Consider the following 17,979-nt stretch of genomic DNA (forward strand, 5'->3'; position numbering starts at 1 on the left):
CTCATTTTACCATCGAGCTTCATTTATTATTTGACCCCACATAAAGTAACATAAAAAGGAAACAAGTACTTTACTCAAGTATTCAAGTTAAGTACATTTTTAAACATATTTAGCGGCATTCCACCACTACTGCGAACAAATACATTGATCCGGATTTATCTATGATAGGTTGATATCAGCTCGTAATACTGGCCTGTTGATACATTAGCCAGACACTTTGTCACACTCCAACAGACAGATTTCCATCAAAACTGTGTACTTTAGGTTTGGCTGTGAACAACAGACAAACATCTATTTTGCATTTCATAACGTCTACTCTCCCATATTTGCTTGTGTCTGATAGTACACAGGTGAGATCTGACACCTGTGTCATGCTTGCAGCAGTGTGGAGCCCGTTAATCCTCGCTGAGCTGACAATGTTTGTGTACAGATCCCTTCATATGTAAAAACACAAAATATCCAGTAGAAGATACTATCTGTTGTTTCAGGATGGCTGAGCTGTTTGTCAGACTGAAGTAATGGGGCACAGGGAAGTGACTGTGTGTGGGAGTTTGTTAACGTGATCAGCGGTGATCTTTTGTCTGTTATGTTGTATTCTACTGGGGTGCAATGTCTATATGTGTGTGCGTTTGCGTTTGTGTGTATGTGGACATTTGTTAATGTTTATGTATGAGTACTGTACATTTGGGTGCGTCAATTAGTATTTGTGTACGTGTGTGTGTGTGTATGCACCCGCTCAAATACAGATCAGTTGTCACAGGTCACACAGTGTTAAAAGAAACTTTAGTGTAAATCATTGGATTAAAGTCCAACTGAAATTAAATAGCATGTTTCTTTTGTCTGCTAGAGCATACATATCAGCTCTGTAAACCACATGCCCTGCTGTCTCCTTTGAGAAAATGCACCTGGAATGGAGTTGCAAAGTGTGTGTGTGTGTGTGTGTGTGTGTGTGTGTGTGTGTGTGTGTGTGTGTGTTGGGGGGGGGTATTCATTCATTCATTCATTCATTCATTCTGATCATGAACAATGGTACATGACTCACACTTGGAGCACTTCTATGTCTTGGAGTTGTGGAAACTCTCCTGGTTAAATCATCAGTACGTAAGATTTACAACTGCAAAAAGTTGAAGGTACAAGCTTGTCTACATAAAAGCTAGACAAGGTGCATTTCTGCAAGAAACCTCTCAGTCACAGCTTAAAATTCTGTGATGTACACTGCCAAGACGAATTCAGGGTGAATACCATAACTTTGGGTCTGTGTTTTATTTTCAATTCTGATTTTAAACTGGTGGCCATAATATAAACCTATAGGGAGGTTATCCGAGAGAATCCAGCATGTCTGTGTTAAGTAACCTTTTGGATATCGTTTTAAGAATATTTTTTAATGTGAATACAGAATAGGGAAAAACCCTTTCGGAACTATTGGCACGTTTCCATATGGCCAGACAAATTGCTTCAGTTTACATTGTATTTGCATAAAACAGTAACGTCAGCGTTCTATCTTATGGTGCCTTCAAATGGGGTCGTGTTTACATGTTCACAAGAAGAGTCCATATGAATGCCCCCCCTCTTGTGTTATTCATGACCTCGGAAGTGGAAATTTTCTGAAAGCGGCAAGTTCATGTGTTTGCTGACATTTTCAGAAAAAAGGAGGACATGGAAGTAAATTTTTCCATGAATTGTAAGTTAATATATTAAAATTTTAGCATAAAGAGTTTTTACTCGTAAGTTGATAATATGTCTGATAAGACATATTATCAACTTATCAAATTTCTTATCAAATTTCTGTGGCATCAAAGCTGTAGCGAGACCCTTCAGAACAGGTCTCCAACACTCAATTACAAACATGGGAGTTTGTATGAGGGCTTTGTGACCCGGTTGTGTCAGAAGTGCAGAGAGGTTTTCTTCAGTTGGAATCTGATGGCATTCATGTGAATCTAGGACATCAATGAGTGTGTCTTGATCAAAAGATCCAAAGTTGTGTAGCACCTACTCTAAGACTTCTCTTTCTGGTGTTGATATGTAGGACATGAAAGATTCCCTGATACTCCTGTAGGTGATACCATACATGGCTTCCTCCAAGAATGGAAGGGGCAGGTGAATGGGGAAATATCCTACTGTGAGCCAGCCTTTGACAAGTATTCTTCCAGTGGCTTACCACTCATGGCTTTGGTACTCGTGTCTGAGATAGGGGGCCTTTACATTGGCACCCACAGTGCATATGCTGTAGAACTCATTCCAGAATTTAGATAAGCAGTCTCGCAATACACCTGTTTTGTTCAGGTGACAACTATATCATCTATTTCTTTGTCCCTTCTCCAGATTTCTGGTGCAAAGGTACAGTCTCAGTAGTTTCACCTTTGTTTTTTCATACAACTCTTCAACGGTAAATTCTTCATCAACCGGCCTGTGACAGATGTCCCGCATGTCAGAGTGAAGACTTTTGAGCTTCAGATACTTTGATTTCCCTTCTGGGAAAAACAAGTTCTCTGCCATAGTTTTGATCTATCCTACTTTTGTATGTCTATCTATGCTTACATGCCTTGTCCCTCCTCCTTTTTTGAGCCTGCTTAAAATCACCTTCATCCTCGTTGTAGTTCATCCAACCTAGTTCAATTCTCTAGGTTTTCGTCTTGAGCCAGAAGGCTCCTGCCACTAATATCCTAGCTAAACAACAGTTATTCATTTGTAAAACTACAAGAGATCAACAGGGAGACGTGTGGATACGTGCCTAGCTGAAGACATGTTCCTTAACATGTCCTGCTGTCATCATACCTGGCGAGTCAGGACTCATGACTGAATAGCACAGATATAATATAGCTAGCATGTTTCAGTTTTATAGGCTACAAGATTTCTGCAGCCATTTTCTCTCAGCAGATTATAGGCCTAAAGCTGTTAATATTATGACAGCTATGATACAAATTAAAATTAGTAACCATCCTAGATAACTGTACAAATAACTTGAACTTTCAAATTGTTGTCACCTAACATAAGAGTATCAGTGGGGCAAGAATATTTCAGCCTAGGAAAAAGGAGCTAGAAGCAGAAAGCTATCTTATCCACCAAAAACATAGTTAACTGACAAATAAAGCAATGAAGGCTGCCATGTAAACATACCTCAATCATACAGCAAATCATCAAATTACCCCTGTGGTCTTCAAAACAACTGTCTGGCATGCTTTTAGTATGCAAAGATTTTCTTGTGCGCACAAGATAATTATCTTGTGGGAACAAGATAAAAAAATTTAATCTCATGGGACTTCAGGTGCTCCATAAAAAACACACAAAAGAAGAAAAAAAACCTTGAGAGCAGGAGTTGAACACGCAATTGCAAGCCCTGTGCTCTACCAACTGAGCTAACCAGTGTCACTGATATTCTATCTGAAATTATTGTAAAGAAATGTACCTGCTGACCCCTGTATTCAGCTATGGTTTGTTATCTCAAGATCACAAGAAAATGATCGTGTTATCACGGGAAAAAAACATTTGTTAACTCAAGATCACAGGAAAACAGAGTAAAAAATTATTTGAATGGGTGGCCGCTTAGGTCTTCCGTAGATATTCCCAACAGTCTTATCTTTTCATTATGCCTTTGCATTTCCTGCATTCCTGCACGCTAGCTTGCTAAATTGTTATTGTCGGAAGAACAATGAGGAGTATTCTGGCGCCCATGCTGTCTTTACCTAGCAGCAGTGTTCTCACAGCTTACCATTTGAATGCAAAGGTGTGATATTTTTTTTTCCCCTTCACATTTTTCGACAACTCTCACTTGACCGACGCCAGCTTTGCATAAAGTCCTGCCCCCTACGTTCCCTCTGATTGGCTAACACTAACCCTAACCCCATTCTACTCCTAACCTTGCATCATTTCACAACAGTAATGCCAAGTGGTTACAATATGGTGAACTGATCGACATTCTTTTAGTTGGTCTACTACTGGGTCCATGCATTCAGTTATTAAAAAAAAGCCAACTATTAACTAACAGCAGGATATGCAAAATTTGACCAAACTGCTGAAACTTAGAGTCGGTGAAAATAACACTCCTATCTTAAAATCTTAACGTGTGGCATTGGCCTATAATTTACATTAAAGCTTGCTTACCTCAGTTTTAGCAAGACCATAGTAGCAAGAAAACAGCCACATCAAAACCATACATCGATGCCATTTGGAATGTTTTTTGGTATGGTTTGTGTTATGAGTTGCACTAAGGATACATTTGGATGTTGCTTACCAGTCTAAAAGAAACGTTGCGGGTTTAGCATCAAAGCACATCTCTTTACTCACCAAGAGCTGTCTCCAGTGGTCGAAAGCTACGCCAATATTTAATCATTTTGCTTCTTTTCATAGCGCTTCTTTTCTTTGCCGTGGGACGTGGGTTCTTGCTGGGAGCAGGTGGTTAGGATGGTGATAAACGTCGCTTGCCAAGAGCTTCAGACATCTCTGTGTTTTTGTGACACTAACCGGGCGCTGTAGATTATACACTAAACACTCCTGGGTCAAAAATAACCCATAATGACCCAACTTCTGGGTTAAATACTTGATCCAAATGTTGGGTTAAAAAAACCCAACATTGTAGTTAATATAACCGAACTTCTGGGTCAAAAGAACAACCCCACTATCTGGGTTGAAATAACCCATAAATTAGTTTGTCCCTTTTAAACCCAGGAGTTGGGTCAAAAATAACCTTGGGTTACTATGCCAGTATGCCTTATTTCAGAAAATAAAACTTTGTTTTACATTATATCTGTCACGGTGTGTTGCAGGCAGAAGAAGAGGAGGAGGAGGAGGAGGAGTCCAAAGTAACTCCAAAAGGTACAGATAGGCTGTACACACACTAAACAAGACTACAAAGTAGAACGGCCAAAGACTGACTGAACTGAAGGAACTAAATACTAACACAGATGAACACTGATTAACTGAACACAGGTGGAACAGATGATGATGATGCTAATTAACAAAACACAGGTGATGCAGATTTACTAAATGACTGAAACCATGGAAACAGCTGGAAAACACAACAAACAAAGACTAGGGGTGACTGTGACAATATTACACACTTCAAGCACTTGTAGATTTTTATTGCATTAAATTAAATTAAACTCTCTATAAAAAATAGAAAAATAAACAACTCTCAAAAATTCTACAACATTCAATAACTGGATTTAACTCTGAAGTCTTCATGTCTTGTGTCATGTCATGTGTGACACGGACTGTAGCTCTCTTCACAACAACACAGACACAGGTCGGTTCTTTGAAACGGGCGTTTATTGCTGTGGGCACGTCTGGTCTCTCTGATACATCCATGCTTCGTTCACGCCGTGAGAACTACATTTATAAATGAACACAGTGCAAATATATCAGTGCATTATACAATGCATAGCTTAGCAAAGGAAAATACAAACAATATCTAGCTTAATAAAGAAGATGTGGTAAAATACCTCGTTGGCTGCTTGTCATGAAAAGAGGTATAAAATCTTTTAAAGTCCCTTGAAAGTCCATTTGACTGTCTGCATTGACTTCAGACATCGATATTTGCAACTTTTAATTCAGTTTAACAAAGTGTCGTAGCCATCTGCTCCACTGGAACCCAAAACAGTGCGCCGACTAAACCGTCATAGCTGTAACACAATCAGAGAACATTAGTTCCAGTGTAACACCAAAATCTGTGACCTATCAGATTCTGTGACTACAACCAAACGATGATGTTTTCCCAACAATAACCAAGTACTTATAAAGGCCTCTGGCGCTTAACTTGCCATTTGGGTCACAGAATCTATATATCACACATTTTGGTGTCACACCGGGACAAAGCGTAAACGCATAAAATGGACTAAATACACTGTTGACCACGTCTTATTCAGCTGCCTATTTTACCCTTTAGTTCTTAAACATTTTTAATTTTACATTAAATAATTTTTTTTATTTATTACATGAAATTATGACAGCAATTATGAACTGTGCATCATGAACACACAAGTATTTATGCAACAACACTTACACGGACTTTAAACTAGTTAGATGTACATGGCAACCACAGAATGGCCACGGCTAACACTAGTCTCAACGTAGCAACTAAGCCATGGTAATTTTTTCAGCAAATGGTGCTAAACTAGCAACTGGGACATGGACACAGAAAAGTTTACATTACATTAACACTGAAAATAATCGTATACCTATAATACACGACAAAGCTGCACCAAAGAAGCACAGGCCAAAACGGATCGAGTGTGAAGCGACAGTTCTTTCAAACGACTGTTGTGAGAAAATTCCAGAACAACTGCGGGGTGGTTGCTATACATTCATACCAATAATTTGAATTTGAATTTGAGAGAGAGAAAGCCAACCCTATAACCCAGAACATGGGTCACTCTTTGAAAAGTAACCCAGAAACCCAAAAAATCCAGGAATTGTGTCAAAATATTAGCCCTATAACCCAGAAAACGGTTACTCTAAAAATAACCTATAATTTTAACCCAACACAACTAATCCATAAAATGGGTTGAAGAAATAACCCAGGAGTTTTTAGTGTGTACCATCAACATCACTGACATGCCCTCTTGGCAGCTCTACATCTTTGTCCTCTCATGGATTGAGGGCAGACTGGACGCTACAGTGACTCACTATCACCTCATGAGGTACAAAGAGGAATTACAACACAGGACGGGCTGGTGCTAGCAGGTTAGCTTGCTAACTTCAGTAGATATCTCTGCAACACAATACATAGACGTTTTTGACATGTCAGAACCTTTACTTCTTCACATTCTATTGATAATGTTAATTCATTATCTTAATGTTTTAAACTAAAATTCTTACACATTGCACCTTTAAAGTATGTAAACTGGTCAAAAGATTTACGCTTTCATACATAAACATTTAGTTATCTTTTTTTACAGTATACAGACAGGAGAAAAATTTAAGGAATAAATGAGTAGCAAAATGAGAATGTTTAATCCTCCAGTAGCTGTTCATTGAATCTATGCAAAGCAGTACTGAAGCTGTTCTGGAGGTTTGTGGCAAATAACATCTTACTAAGACCTTTTACATTGGTTTTTCCTTTAATTTGTCTCAGTGTGGAGATGACCCTGGAGATGAAAGTCACCACAAATGCTGCATAACTCCTGAGCTTGCATCATGTGCACCTGCACGTGCAGATGTTAAACCTTAGTGGCTGAACTCATGCAAGAGGCATTTTTTCATTAAAGACATTTTGACATGTCACAGTAAGACACACGTGTGAATAAAAATGAATGATGGTTGGATGAACTGTTTAGCTGCTTCAGTTTCTGGGTTCTAATATTGTGCATACTGGCTCACTGGCACATTGTCATGGCTTACTGGGACACTTGAATGTAACACTGTTAATGTTATTAGTTAGAGCTGTTTTCTGCAATGACAGGAAAAAACAATCTCCTGTAATAAAGACCTATGGCCTCCCACTCTGAGGTCCACAGTAGGGGAAAGTAATGGCAAATACATTTTCTCAAGTACTTGTACTTTATGAGTATTTCTAATTTTTGCTACTCTCTACTTCTAATTGACTTGATTTCAAAGGGAAATATTGTGCTTTTATTTGACCACATTAATCTGACAGCTATATTTACTAGTCACATTTGATTTCAGTTTTCACAAACAAAACATATAATCAGCTTATAACACATGATGCATTATTATAAGTAGTTAAGATTAGCTTCACCTTAACCAGATGCAACATTAAAAGGCTGTTTACATGTAAGAGGCCATAATTCAGTGAGTACTTTTACACATGCCCTTTACAGATAATACTTGTGTACTTTACTTGTAATGGTTAACTTTTACATAATGTGTTTGCACTTTTTATTCAAGTAAATAATCTCAATACTTCCTACAAAAGTGGTGGCACACACTACTCACACACAGACAGCAGTCAATAGAGGAAGAGAATAGACTGGAGGTCTCTGACCACAGCATCCTGAATATGCCTCCTCTTGGCCCCAACACAGCAACATACAGCAGACTTAGCTGCTGCACTGGCTGACATACATACATGTGTGGGAGAAAGAGAGAGAGAGAGAGAGAGAGAGTGAAATGTAACAGTAAGGAAATGATGTGCACACATGGTTCCTGCTGTATATTACACAGTAGGTAGTGGTAGTTTTGAAGAGACAAGTGTCGGTTGCAACCAAATCACTGCAAACCACAAAGTACTAGGGGATCAAATGTCCTTTTTGTGTAATCATGGTCTAGGTTTGACTATTTTCAGCAGTATTAATATGCGAGACACGACAGATAGAACTTCTGCTGGCAACGGCTCCAACACTGAACCTGATCAGAGCTGGGCAACAACAAAAAGGGTATTACATTTTTGGTAATTGTAGTTTACAAGCTAACAAAACGACGTGTTATTGCATTGGCGTTTCCTGTCAGGATGTATGTATGCTGAAATATCTGGCCAGGACCCTGGCCAGGATGACTCTTCATCATGCCAGTTGATATTTTGCTTTAGTGGTGCATACTTCCAAATTTACAATTGAATTTCCACAATCCAACTGTTACAGATTGAACCTAGCGCATTTAGGTTCCCCTGGGGCCCAGTTTTCAGGTACACGGGTCTTGACACAACATGATATTGCAGTGATGTGTTAGCAGTAAACAATTAAGATGACTTGGCATTTAAAAAGTGACAGATCTGTTTAACATGCTACAGCCAAGAGCGAATCAGCAAAGTTGGCTTGCAAACTGATGTTCACAGTGTACTTTTCTCCTGGTGGATGTTTGTTTGATGCACGTACACAACACATGTGCCCATGTTTGTCAATAAGAAGAGGTAAAACTTTACTCCAACCCCCTATTTAGCATTTCTAGGCAGTATATAAACATGTAATAAATGTTGACTCACTCTAATGCAGTTGTGAGCAGATATAAGTATTTATTAATGTATTTGCCAGCAACTATAACTTCCCCTGTGGTCACCCTTAAGTGGAGGTGGGTAATGAATCACAATATAGTAAAATATAGTTATATAATATATTTAAGTAATTATATAAAATATGTATTCACAGGAAAAGTTATGGTAGACAAATACTGTACTATAATAAACACTTGAATCTTGAATGGCCTTGAATCTGCTTACACCTACATTGTAGTGTGTTATAAACCATTTATTGATTATTTATATAATGCTCATACATGCTGGGGGGGGTTGAAGTAAAGTGACACTGAAGAAGACATTAGCTAGAAAGCTTATATGGGTTGTCCTTCAAAGTCTGTCCTTTTTGTGTTGTGTGGTAGCTGCTACGTGGCTGTTCACTTTTATTACCAGCTAACAATAGAACAGGTGAAAGTTTTTAAATAAGTTTTAAAAAATTATTTAAATGATTTAATTGACACAGATAGAAGAGAAAGTAAATTTAGAGTGGCTTGTCCTCCCACCTTGAAACCACAAAGGGTTAAAACTGTTACTTCTCTCTTTCTCTGCAGATGGAGGAATCCACCCTGTCGGACCGCTACTCTGACTCTGATTGTGTGCGTGCACGCCAGAGCCATTTATGCGCGTGACAGTGTGTATGTGCGTTAATGAGTTATGTGTGTCTGTGTGTGGAAGACATATAATTATCTGTGCATGTGTTGGTGCCAAGCTGTGGAAGGCACCGTACTTTCCGTGTCCTGCAGATGAGCAGATGAGCACACACACACACACACACACACACACACACACACACAAATGCATTGAGAACCAGGGGAAGAAAATAAACAAGAGAGAGAGACTGCCTCAGACAGTTACGCAAATAAAAAATCTGTCCTTGTTTCACCTAAATCAACTTTTATGCCATTGAAGTACAATGACCTGACTTGAACTGTGAAGCTGGTGATGAACCATATATAGATTTAACAAAGAAACAAATATTTTTGTGTTTCTTCCTGTGTGTTAAATAGATTTTGTGTCTTTTTAATACTTTCTTTAAACGTATTATGAATTAAAGAACTAAACACACTTGATGAAGACTAAATACTCAAAAGAGGACAATTGGTTTTTGGTATAATGGATTTGCTATGTGTTGTTTGTTTAAATTTTTATAATGTTAATTGGTAGAAGTATTCATACCCTTCACCTAAGTTGAAGTAGTAAAATCAAAGCTTAAAGGCAGACTTCAGGCATTGTTTGAGGGTTAAAACTCTCCAGAGACCCTTCTTTTTGTACTTTGAAGAGAATATGCATGATGGGAATTGGCTGTGTCTTTAATAGATGCATTGCAAAACATTGCCAACCACGATAAAGGTTATTACCCTGTTAAAAGTGTATCTAACAGGAGCAGCTGCAGCTGTGAAGCCTTTATGTCAAATGAAGAACTGACTCCTCAAACTGAGAAAATGTCAATGGAAAGCACATTTGTCTGTGAAGTAATTGTTCTATTTAAGTTCAGTTAAATCACATTTCTAACGTATTTTTTATTGAACCAGTTTAAAATGATTTGCAGTGCATTATCAGTGTACTTAAAGTATCAAAAATGAAAGTAGAAGTTGAATTTAATAGTAGTAGTTGATGTAGAGAATTCATTTGAACTACTTTTAGTGTTAGTTGTTAGATCTGTAACAATATGTCATATTTTATAAATTGATGAAATGCAGTTTGAAAACCATTCATCTACAGTTACCCTCTGAAAAGAAGTAAACTATGTACAATGTAACAAGAAATGAAACTAATCAACAATTTATATATCACTCAGTTTTATGTAAAAAGATGTAAAAGCTTTATTTACAGCAGTTTAAAGCATTTAAAACCAATTTAAACAGAATAATTACAATATTTTCAGTGTACAATAAAAGTATAACAAAAAAGACATCATGCTGCTACAGTTGTACTGGGTCATTTGGAGTCGTTCAGATTAGTTTCTTTCTGCATGAACAGGCTCCAACAGATGCATTTCTGTACAGCATTTTCAGCAAAGCATAACACCCCACGGTGTCTCTGGGTCCCCTCCGGGTGTTCTATCTTTTCATCAATTCCAATGATAAAACTATTATATAAATGTTTATTTTCCTGTTTATATATCATAGACTCTGAATGATTCTCCTGTTCCATTAATTCTAAAAGCTCAAACAAGTACAGCGGCTCCAGCAGTGTTGATGTGAGTCAGTAAAACCCTGAATGTCACAACAGTTTCTGTATTTTAACACCTACAAATGATAGGTGGTAAATCAACACATTACCAGGTTTCCATATCAGTTTCAGAAGACGGTAATTCATCTTTCAGTTTCCTCCCTGCCATGCTCTCCTCTCACACTCCAGCTGTAATACAGTACTTCAAAATGAGGTCTTAGGTTTCACATGGCACAATATCAGAAATCAACATGCAGTCTCACAGCGTTTTTAATGTCACAGCAGAGGAAAAGCTAAGCAGGTATATATGGTATACAGGAAGACGAGCCTGAGGATACTGTATGTCACTAATCCGAAAAGTTTTCCCCACCAGGAAAGAATTAGGACCAGAGGAAACACAAGTAGAAACAGAAAGTAGTGTGATACACTGTGGTGAAAATGTAACCTTGACGTAATGACATGAGGTTTTCAATTTTAGGATATGTTTCATGTTCTTAATGGTGAACGAAAAATGGACAAGTGGCTTTACCCAGGGGCAGGTTTAAAAACTTTTGAAAGGGGTGGGTTGGGAACTTGGGCACAGTGCACATTTGTAAAATCAGTGTTAAGCCTGGGTTCTTGGCAACAATCGTTTTACATCTTTTTTGTAGTTGTTTGATTTACTGCGCAACAAGAAATGTTATCGGTCACTTCATAAAGAGGTGGTCTGGTACGCCCACTCAGTAATTCACCCAAGATACCAATAAGCCAACTAGCTATCACCTTCTGATTCTGGCATGACAGCCACCTCCTGGAATCTGAATGGCCACCCCAGGTTTTACCTATTGGTGCTGTTGTCTATTTGTGTACTGGGATGTCTCATCCTTCGTTACATCTGGTATCTTTGTCCTCAACACACGGTTTTTGTGAGGCTGATTGTCAGGGGGGGCTCATTTGTAAGGATATCTGCACCTGTACAAAAGCCGGTTCCTCTGTTGACTTTATCCACTAAAATTAATCACCCATGTCTTTACCCTTTACATAATGTTAATAAGCTTCAGTTTAGGACTTCCCCCTAATAGCTGACTAAACCGTTCCAATGAGAAGAGTTTTCATTGGGCAGTTAGTCGCAGAAAAGAAAACAACCAACCGAGCAGGAGAGGGGTGAGTTCACAGCGAGTTAACATTAGTAACATTATACATAATCCATCGTGTCGAAGTCTTTGCTGGTTGTTTCCTGTTATTTCTCTGTAATGTAGCACAGTGTCGGCTAATGGCTTGAACTAACGACTACTAGTTGACTAGGAAAATCTTTAGCCCGACTTCAGTTACAGAACAGACAGCCTGACCCATCAACTCATTAAAGGAAGTTTGGAAATGAAACTTTCAGGGCTGAACAGATAATTTAACACACTGATGACAGAGTTGCTAAAATGAGTTTAGGGATGATGAAAGCCAGGATTGCACTTAATCTGGGATGCATTCATGTTGACACAACTGTGCAAACATCCAAGCTTGGCTCAAACAAAGAATCAGATGAATTTGGTGGTCAACTGTGTTACAACAAACTTCTTTTGCCGCTGCTCTGATTTGCTGTTCTCATCTACCTCACAGGAAGCGTGCAACAGTGATGAAACTAATTTCTTTTTAGAAGATTAAATGTAAAACACAACACGGTATCTGCAATGCTGATAAGAGACTTTCGTTTGAAACAGATTAAGTTCCACTGAAGAGTTAAGCTTTAAATGCATCAAGTGTGACTTCTGAAACTGAACTTCTTGAGATGTTTTCTGACACTAATTGATGTTGCCAAGCATAAAATAACAAATTACATTTCCATTTTTATTCCAGTCAGGCGAAAGCAGAAATTCACTGTAGCTGATGTGATTTTGTGATTGATTGGTACCAAACAAAACAACATACAGTATGGCAGAGAAATTGTTAACATTTCACTTGTACCATTCAAAACAAACCAGGAAACAATAGTTTTGCACATCTCTTTGGTTGACATTCACACTGCATATATGAACCTTTAAAAGACAACGTTTGATGTTTACTACTGTGTAACTCAATGGGTAGAACATGACAAACCCAAACCCACTGTGGTTTATGGGAAGCCCTGTTTGGGACCGTCTCATCCCCTGATGAACATTTGCCAAACCAACCAGTTGGTCTTCAAGTATTAAGTAGATTATTATTCTGCTTCATTATGATAGTGATAGCTGGAGAGGGACAGGAAAAGTAGGGGAGAGAGAAAGGGGATGATGTGCAGCAAAGGGCCCGAGCCGGATATCGAACCCAGGCTTCTGCGGTAAGGACACAGTCTTGATACATCGTACATGTTTTACAAGGTGAGCTACGGGTGGCGCCATGTTCAAACAGTATGGTTTGATTTTATTAGAGAAAGCTTCAATGATGAAGATTAACTGGTTGGTTTGGCAACCGTATATCTGGTCCCCCACCTCCAGAAAAGAGAAAAGATCCACTCCCCTTGCTTCCCTTCTATGTGGGACGCATCGTTCATGCTGAACATGTATGTACTTGTATTTTAAGATGCTTGGGTTATTTTTTTCTTGCACAATTCTTCTTCACTATTGCATATTCATATGCTTGACATTGTTAAGTAGTCAACAGAGTTAACAAAAGCAATTGTTAACTCTGAACTGAAACCCCCAAAGAAGAAGAAATCCATATATTTGTATACAAAAGAGCAGGCATTTCATACATTTTGTAGAAAAGGGTTTCACACTTACACTGTTTATGCATTTTAGTAATCATAAGACCTGAAAAAACCATGGCCTACTTTTGGTAGTTCCTCACATGACAACCAAACTGATGTGTTTTAATGAGCCTAAAAAGTTCAAAGATAACAATCAACGTATTTAATCTGAAGCCTGCATCACTTAGCTAAATAGTCAGTGACAAAACCCTCTTTGACTCTGCATGATTCAGTGTTTGGTTGTTGTCCAGAAATCTCTCTCTGAGAGTGTTTAATGACCTGGCAAGCATAAGGAGACTTGGCTGGGTCTGAATCACTGTGCTAATAAACGGATAACATGACCTTGTCAACAAACCAATACTTGCCAACTAAATTCAGTCTGGCTGCTAATGTTATATCCAGAGGCTGACACAAAGAACGATGGAAGACAGTTCTGTTTGATCAGTTACAGTAGAAAAATGCATTGAATATTAAAGTCAGAGTCAACGTAAGGTTTGTAAATGCGGAAGATAGAGGCTGAGTAAACAAGACAGCAGCAAATGACACTGTTTAATGGTTTAAATGTTTGTCATAATTTCATTATTGATTTTGTTCATCAACTTGCGCTTTTGTATTTCACTCCACTAACTGGGCAGCTTAGTAACAAGCACTCAAATCGTATTATTGCATTGACAAGTTAAGTAATCTACTCCTGCTTTTGATGATCAATGTGCAAAATCTTTGTTTTAATGCTGAATACAACCAGAGCAAAGAGTGAAGTGAAACTCTTTAATGCTTAAAAAACTGTAATCTTTTAGGAATCCACGTACAGTGATTTCATTTGGTGATAAAAGCGATTCTAAAGTCCTTGGAAATTTATGAAGTTAGATTTTAGTGAACTGAGAGGAAGTCACATGCCTTCAGCTTTCAATCTGGTTATAGTGGTTACAGAAACACACCGTCTTTTCGGTACAGAGGAAGATTGGTATCAATTATTCGAATGTTGGTACAGTATTATCTTACTGGTATCAATGGGTGAGGTCATAGTGTCTATTGTGTACCAATTACTGTTTAATAAGTTGTAAAGTAGTCATGAAATCCGTGGATAAAACATACTAGCAGAAATTCAAAGAAAATGGTTTGTCTTTTTTTTTTTTGTTAAATTGCATTACAGATTACGTTATTACATATTTGCCATTTGCCAACGGTAACAGGAGAGCTACTGTAGTTAAAACTTGACCAAGAGTATTGAAACATGACACACAAAACAAAATAAGACACTTAATCATCAATGCAGACAAATTCAATTATAAACTGCATTTGGACAGGATTCATTAATCTAGGGAAAGTTGGGTAATTTTCCTATTGAATGGGATTATGGGCCCAGAGCACATTTTTCTCCCCTACCACAGAACGATTTACAGTCCAAATTATTTTTTGTTGTTTCATCAGCTCAGCTGGTGATGATGATTTGCCCTCCTGTCCTTTACAATTCACATACTGTAATTTGCCACCCAGAAAATGTTTAGGTGCTACAGCAAATATTTTATTACCCACCTGGAATATTAATCCTGTCCAACTGGGGCTTTAGTTGGAGAAAAATACAGTGTGGCATGGCAGACCGCTGGCTCTTATTGACTAACAATGTAGACATAGGCAGACATGTAATTCATTGTAACAAAACGTTAAATGGCACAGTAGTTTCAGAACATTGTTGGATAAAAATGTTGGGTTAAAATTATTACTTTGGTCCAGTTTGTTCCCACACAGGTCACAAGTCTGTTGCATGCTGGATCCTGACGTGATGGGAGTGCAAGATAATTTTTTTCCTGCCTGAAACCTTCAGGATGAAAAGATAGGGGGAAATTTTGTGCACTTGACCCACAAACTTTAACAACCCTGGGTCGGCAGAGTTGATCGCCTGAAGAACTCATAATCTCTGTACAAAAACAACTTAAAAGAAGCTAAAAAAGAGTAAACAGGAAACTGTACAAGGCACGTTTAAAATTCCACAGGCGTAATTTTGCACGGAGGCATATTTAGGTGACATGGCGGCCTCTATGCTGGAAAGGAGTGTAAATCCCAGCTGTTTGGTAAGGCTCCGAGACCATAATGGAAAAACAGCTGTGAAAAAGCAAAAGCTCCAGGCATTTTAGAGTTCCTTGAAGTTGAAGTTGTTAACCAATTATCTCCATCAAAATTAAACAAAGTCCAAAGTCTCCGTCACCAAATGGGAAACTGGAATTAAGGATGGTAAAAATTAGTTCCCCATAAACAAAAGATCCAACAACATGAAGATGAAGAAAAATGCTACGTCTGCTGGGTTTTCCAAAGGCTAAACCTGAGAGTGGTCCTGGCTGTTCGTACTGCCTTGCAAGTAGATTATCCGTCCAATCAGAAGGAGCAGAAGGCCCACACAGAACAGCATTGTGGGCTCCTGGCGGATGTGCGGCAGTGGGTTAGGATAGATGACAACCCGTCTAAGTCTGACTGCCTCCCTCTGGAATAAAAAGGAGAAAGAAGAAGAGATGTTACAGTATTTACAGCATGGTAGCAACCTGAATGAAAAATCTGTTTCTCGAACAGAAAAAAAATGGGTGGAGACACATCTATATATATATTGACACAGAAATAGTCCAGCAGTAAGCATGGACATGTCAGGGGAGGTAGAGCAGGAAAAGACATTAATCTTTAACTATGATTATTTGGATTCAACGGACTGATGTTATCAACTGTAGCTAACAGCTAAATAAGGTAAAGTTAGCTCAATGATTCTGTTGAAAACGCTGCCACTGACTTGTCAGGTGACTCGTTTTAAAGCCCTAAAATTGTGTTAAATATGCACTTGATGGCGTCATACATAATATGGTGCTAAAATATTGCCAGCCAAACAGTTAGCATCCTGTTAATGACTCATGAAGAAGACATGCAAATAAAGAAACAGCATTGTTCTTATATAACAGTGTAGAGGTAGTTAGTCCTGTAAGATCAGACTCTAGATAACTATGTTTGCCTGCTTAGCTTACATAGTCAGACAAGCAAGAGGTGATATTTATCTTTTATTGTTTGTATTTCAAATCCATGTAAAAGAGAAAATACTTTTAGGATGAAGACTAAACAATGTGTTGGGCAAACATAACGCTATCTATGATTAATACATTTGGCTGGGGTTGTTGGAGGGTAAACTTCTCCAAGTATTTATGTGGTTAATGAGTGAAAGAAGAACAATATTGTAGGTTGTTTTATTTGTCTAAACTCAACCATCTGCTAAGTGTGCTCTCATTTTTACAAGATGTGTGAATGTGTTGTGATATATATCAAATATTCAGGTAAACACCCTGAGGTCCCTTGATGATTTAAAATCAAAGTGACACACATGTTAATGTTTACATCCACAGGAAACAGGTAAGTACAGTTCTCTACATCCTGCCACAACTCTCTTTACTTGAGGTCTCCAGGTGTGATTTCCTTACATCCGTGTGTATATGAATGCATATGTGCAACATGCGTTTATGTGTTTGAATTCGTCTGAAGGCTTCCAATCTTTCTGACTAGTTAAAACATTTTTTATTACATTTCCGGTGTTACAACACCTACTTCTTTAAACTCTTATGGGAGGCTCATTCAAGACCAAGAACCAGGAGTCTGCAAAAAGCTGAGTCTAGCTCGATTTACACTAAGATTGTGCAAGGTGAAATTCCGGCTTAATTGTGCTGTCCAGTCTTTAGGCATTTCCTTCAAAAAAACGTCATCTTCAAGTAGAAAATTGAATTCACCTGCTGTAGTTTTGGTTAGGACTCTAATTGTTTCGGCATATTGCTTGGCTCAACTGTCTTTCCTGTCACTTGGTATTTTGAACACCTCTCTGCAGTCATTCCAGGCACAATTGGCACACTGTTGACTGAAACAGGTGTTTTCTTTTCTGCTTTCCATCCATGCAGTCAAAACCCCCGTGCCTTGGCCTCGGACCATCGCTCCAGCAGCAGCAGCAGCAGCAGCAGCAGCAGCTCCTTACCAATAATCCCAGACGACAGAAGAGAACAAACATTTCCTCTGGGTGGATGCACACCGGGAAGCTTGGCCATGAATAAAACACTCCAGAAACAACAAGGTTCCTGTTGCTCAGGAAAGGTGGTGGTGGCGGTGGTGGTGGTGGTGGAGGGGAGGATGGAGGGAAGGGTGGAGGGGGGGGGGGTCCTCAATGAATGATTTTGCTAATACCAAC

At 38.5% G+C, this 17,979-nt stretch overlaps 1 protein-coding gene across 2 annotated transcripts in view; it reads right to left on the reverse strand.

Annotated features, from left to right (window-relative positions):
• Positions 1 to 10,703: 10,703 nt before the first annotated feature.
• Positions 10,704 to 17,979, reverse strand: part of bcl2l11 (BCL2 like 11) — a 28,961-nt gene continuing 21,685 nt past the window's right edge. For both annotated transcript variants that reach the window (XM_038737324.1, XM_038737323.1), the window contains exon 4: positions 10,704 to 16,254. In XM_038737324.1, the coding sequence (XP_038593252.1) occupies positions 16,090 to 16,254 (165 nt within the window). In that variant the 3' untranslated portion in view covers positions 10,704 to 16,089. The remainder of the gene's footprint in view (positions 16,255 to 17,979) is intronic.

Source organism: Micropterus salmoides, unplaced genomic scaffold, assembly GCF_014851395.1.
Source record: "Micropterus salmoides isolate LMB-PRFRI ecotype aquatic unplaced genomic scaffold, ASM1485139v1 Ms_hic_scaffold_22, whole genome shotgun sequence".
NCBI classification, from domain to species: domain Eukaryota; kingdom Metazoa; phylum Chordata; class Actinopteri; order Centrarchiformes; family Centrarchidae; genus Micropterus; species Micropterus salmoides.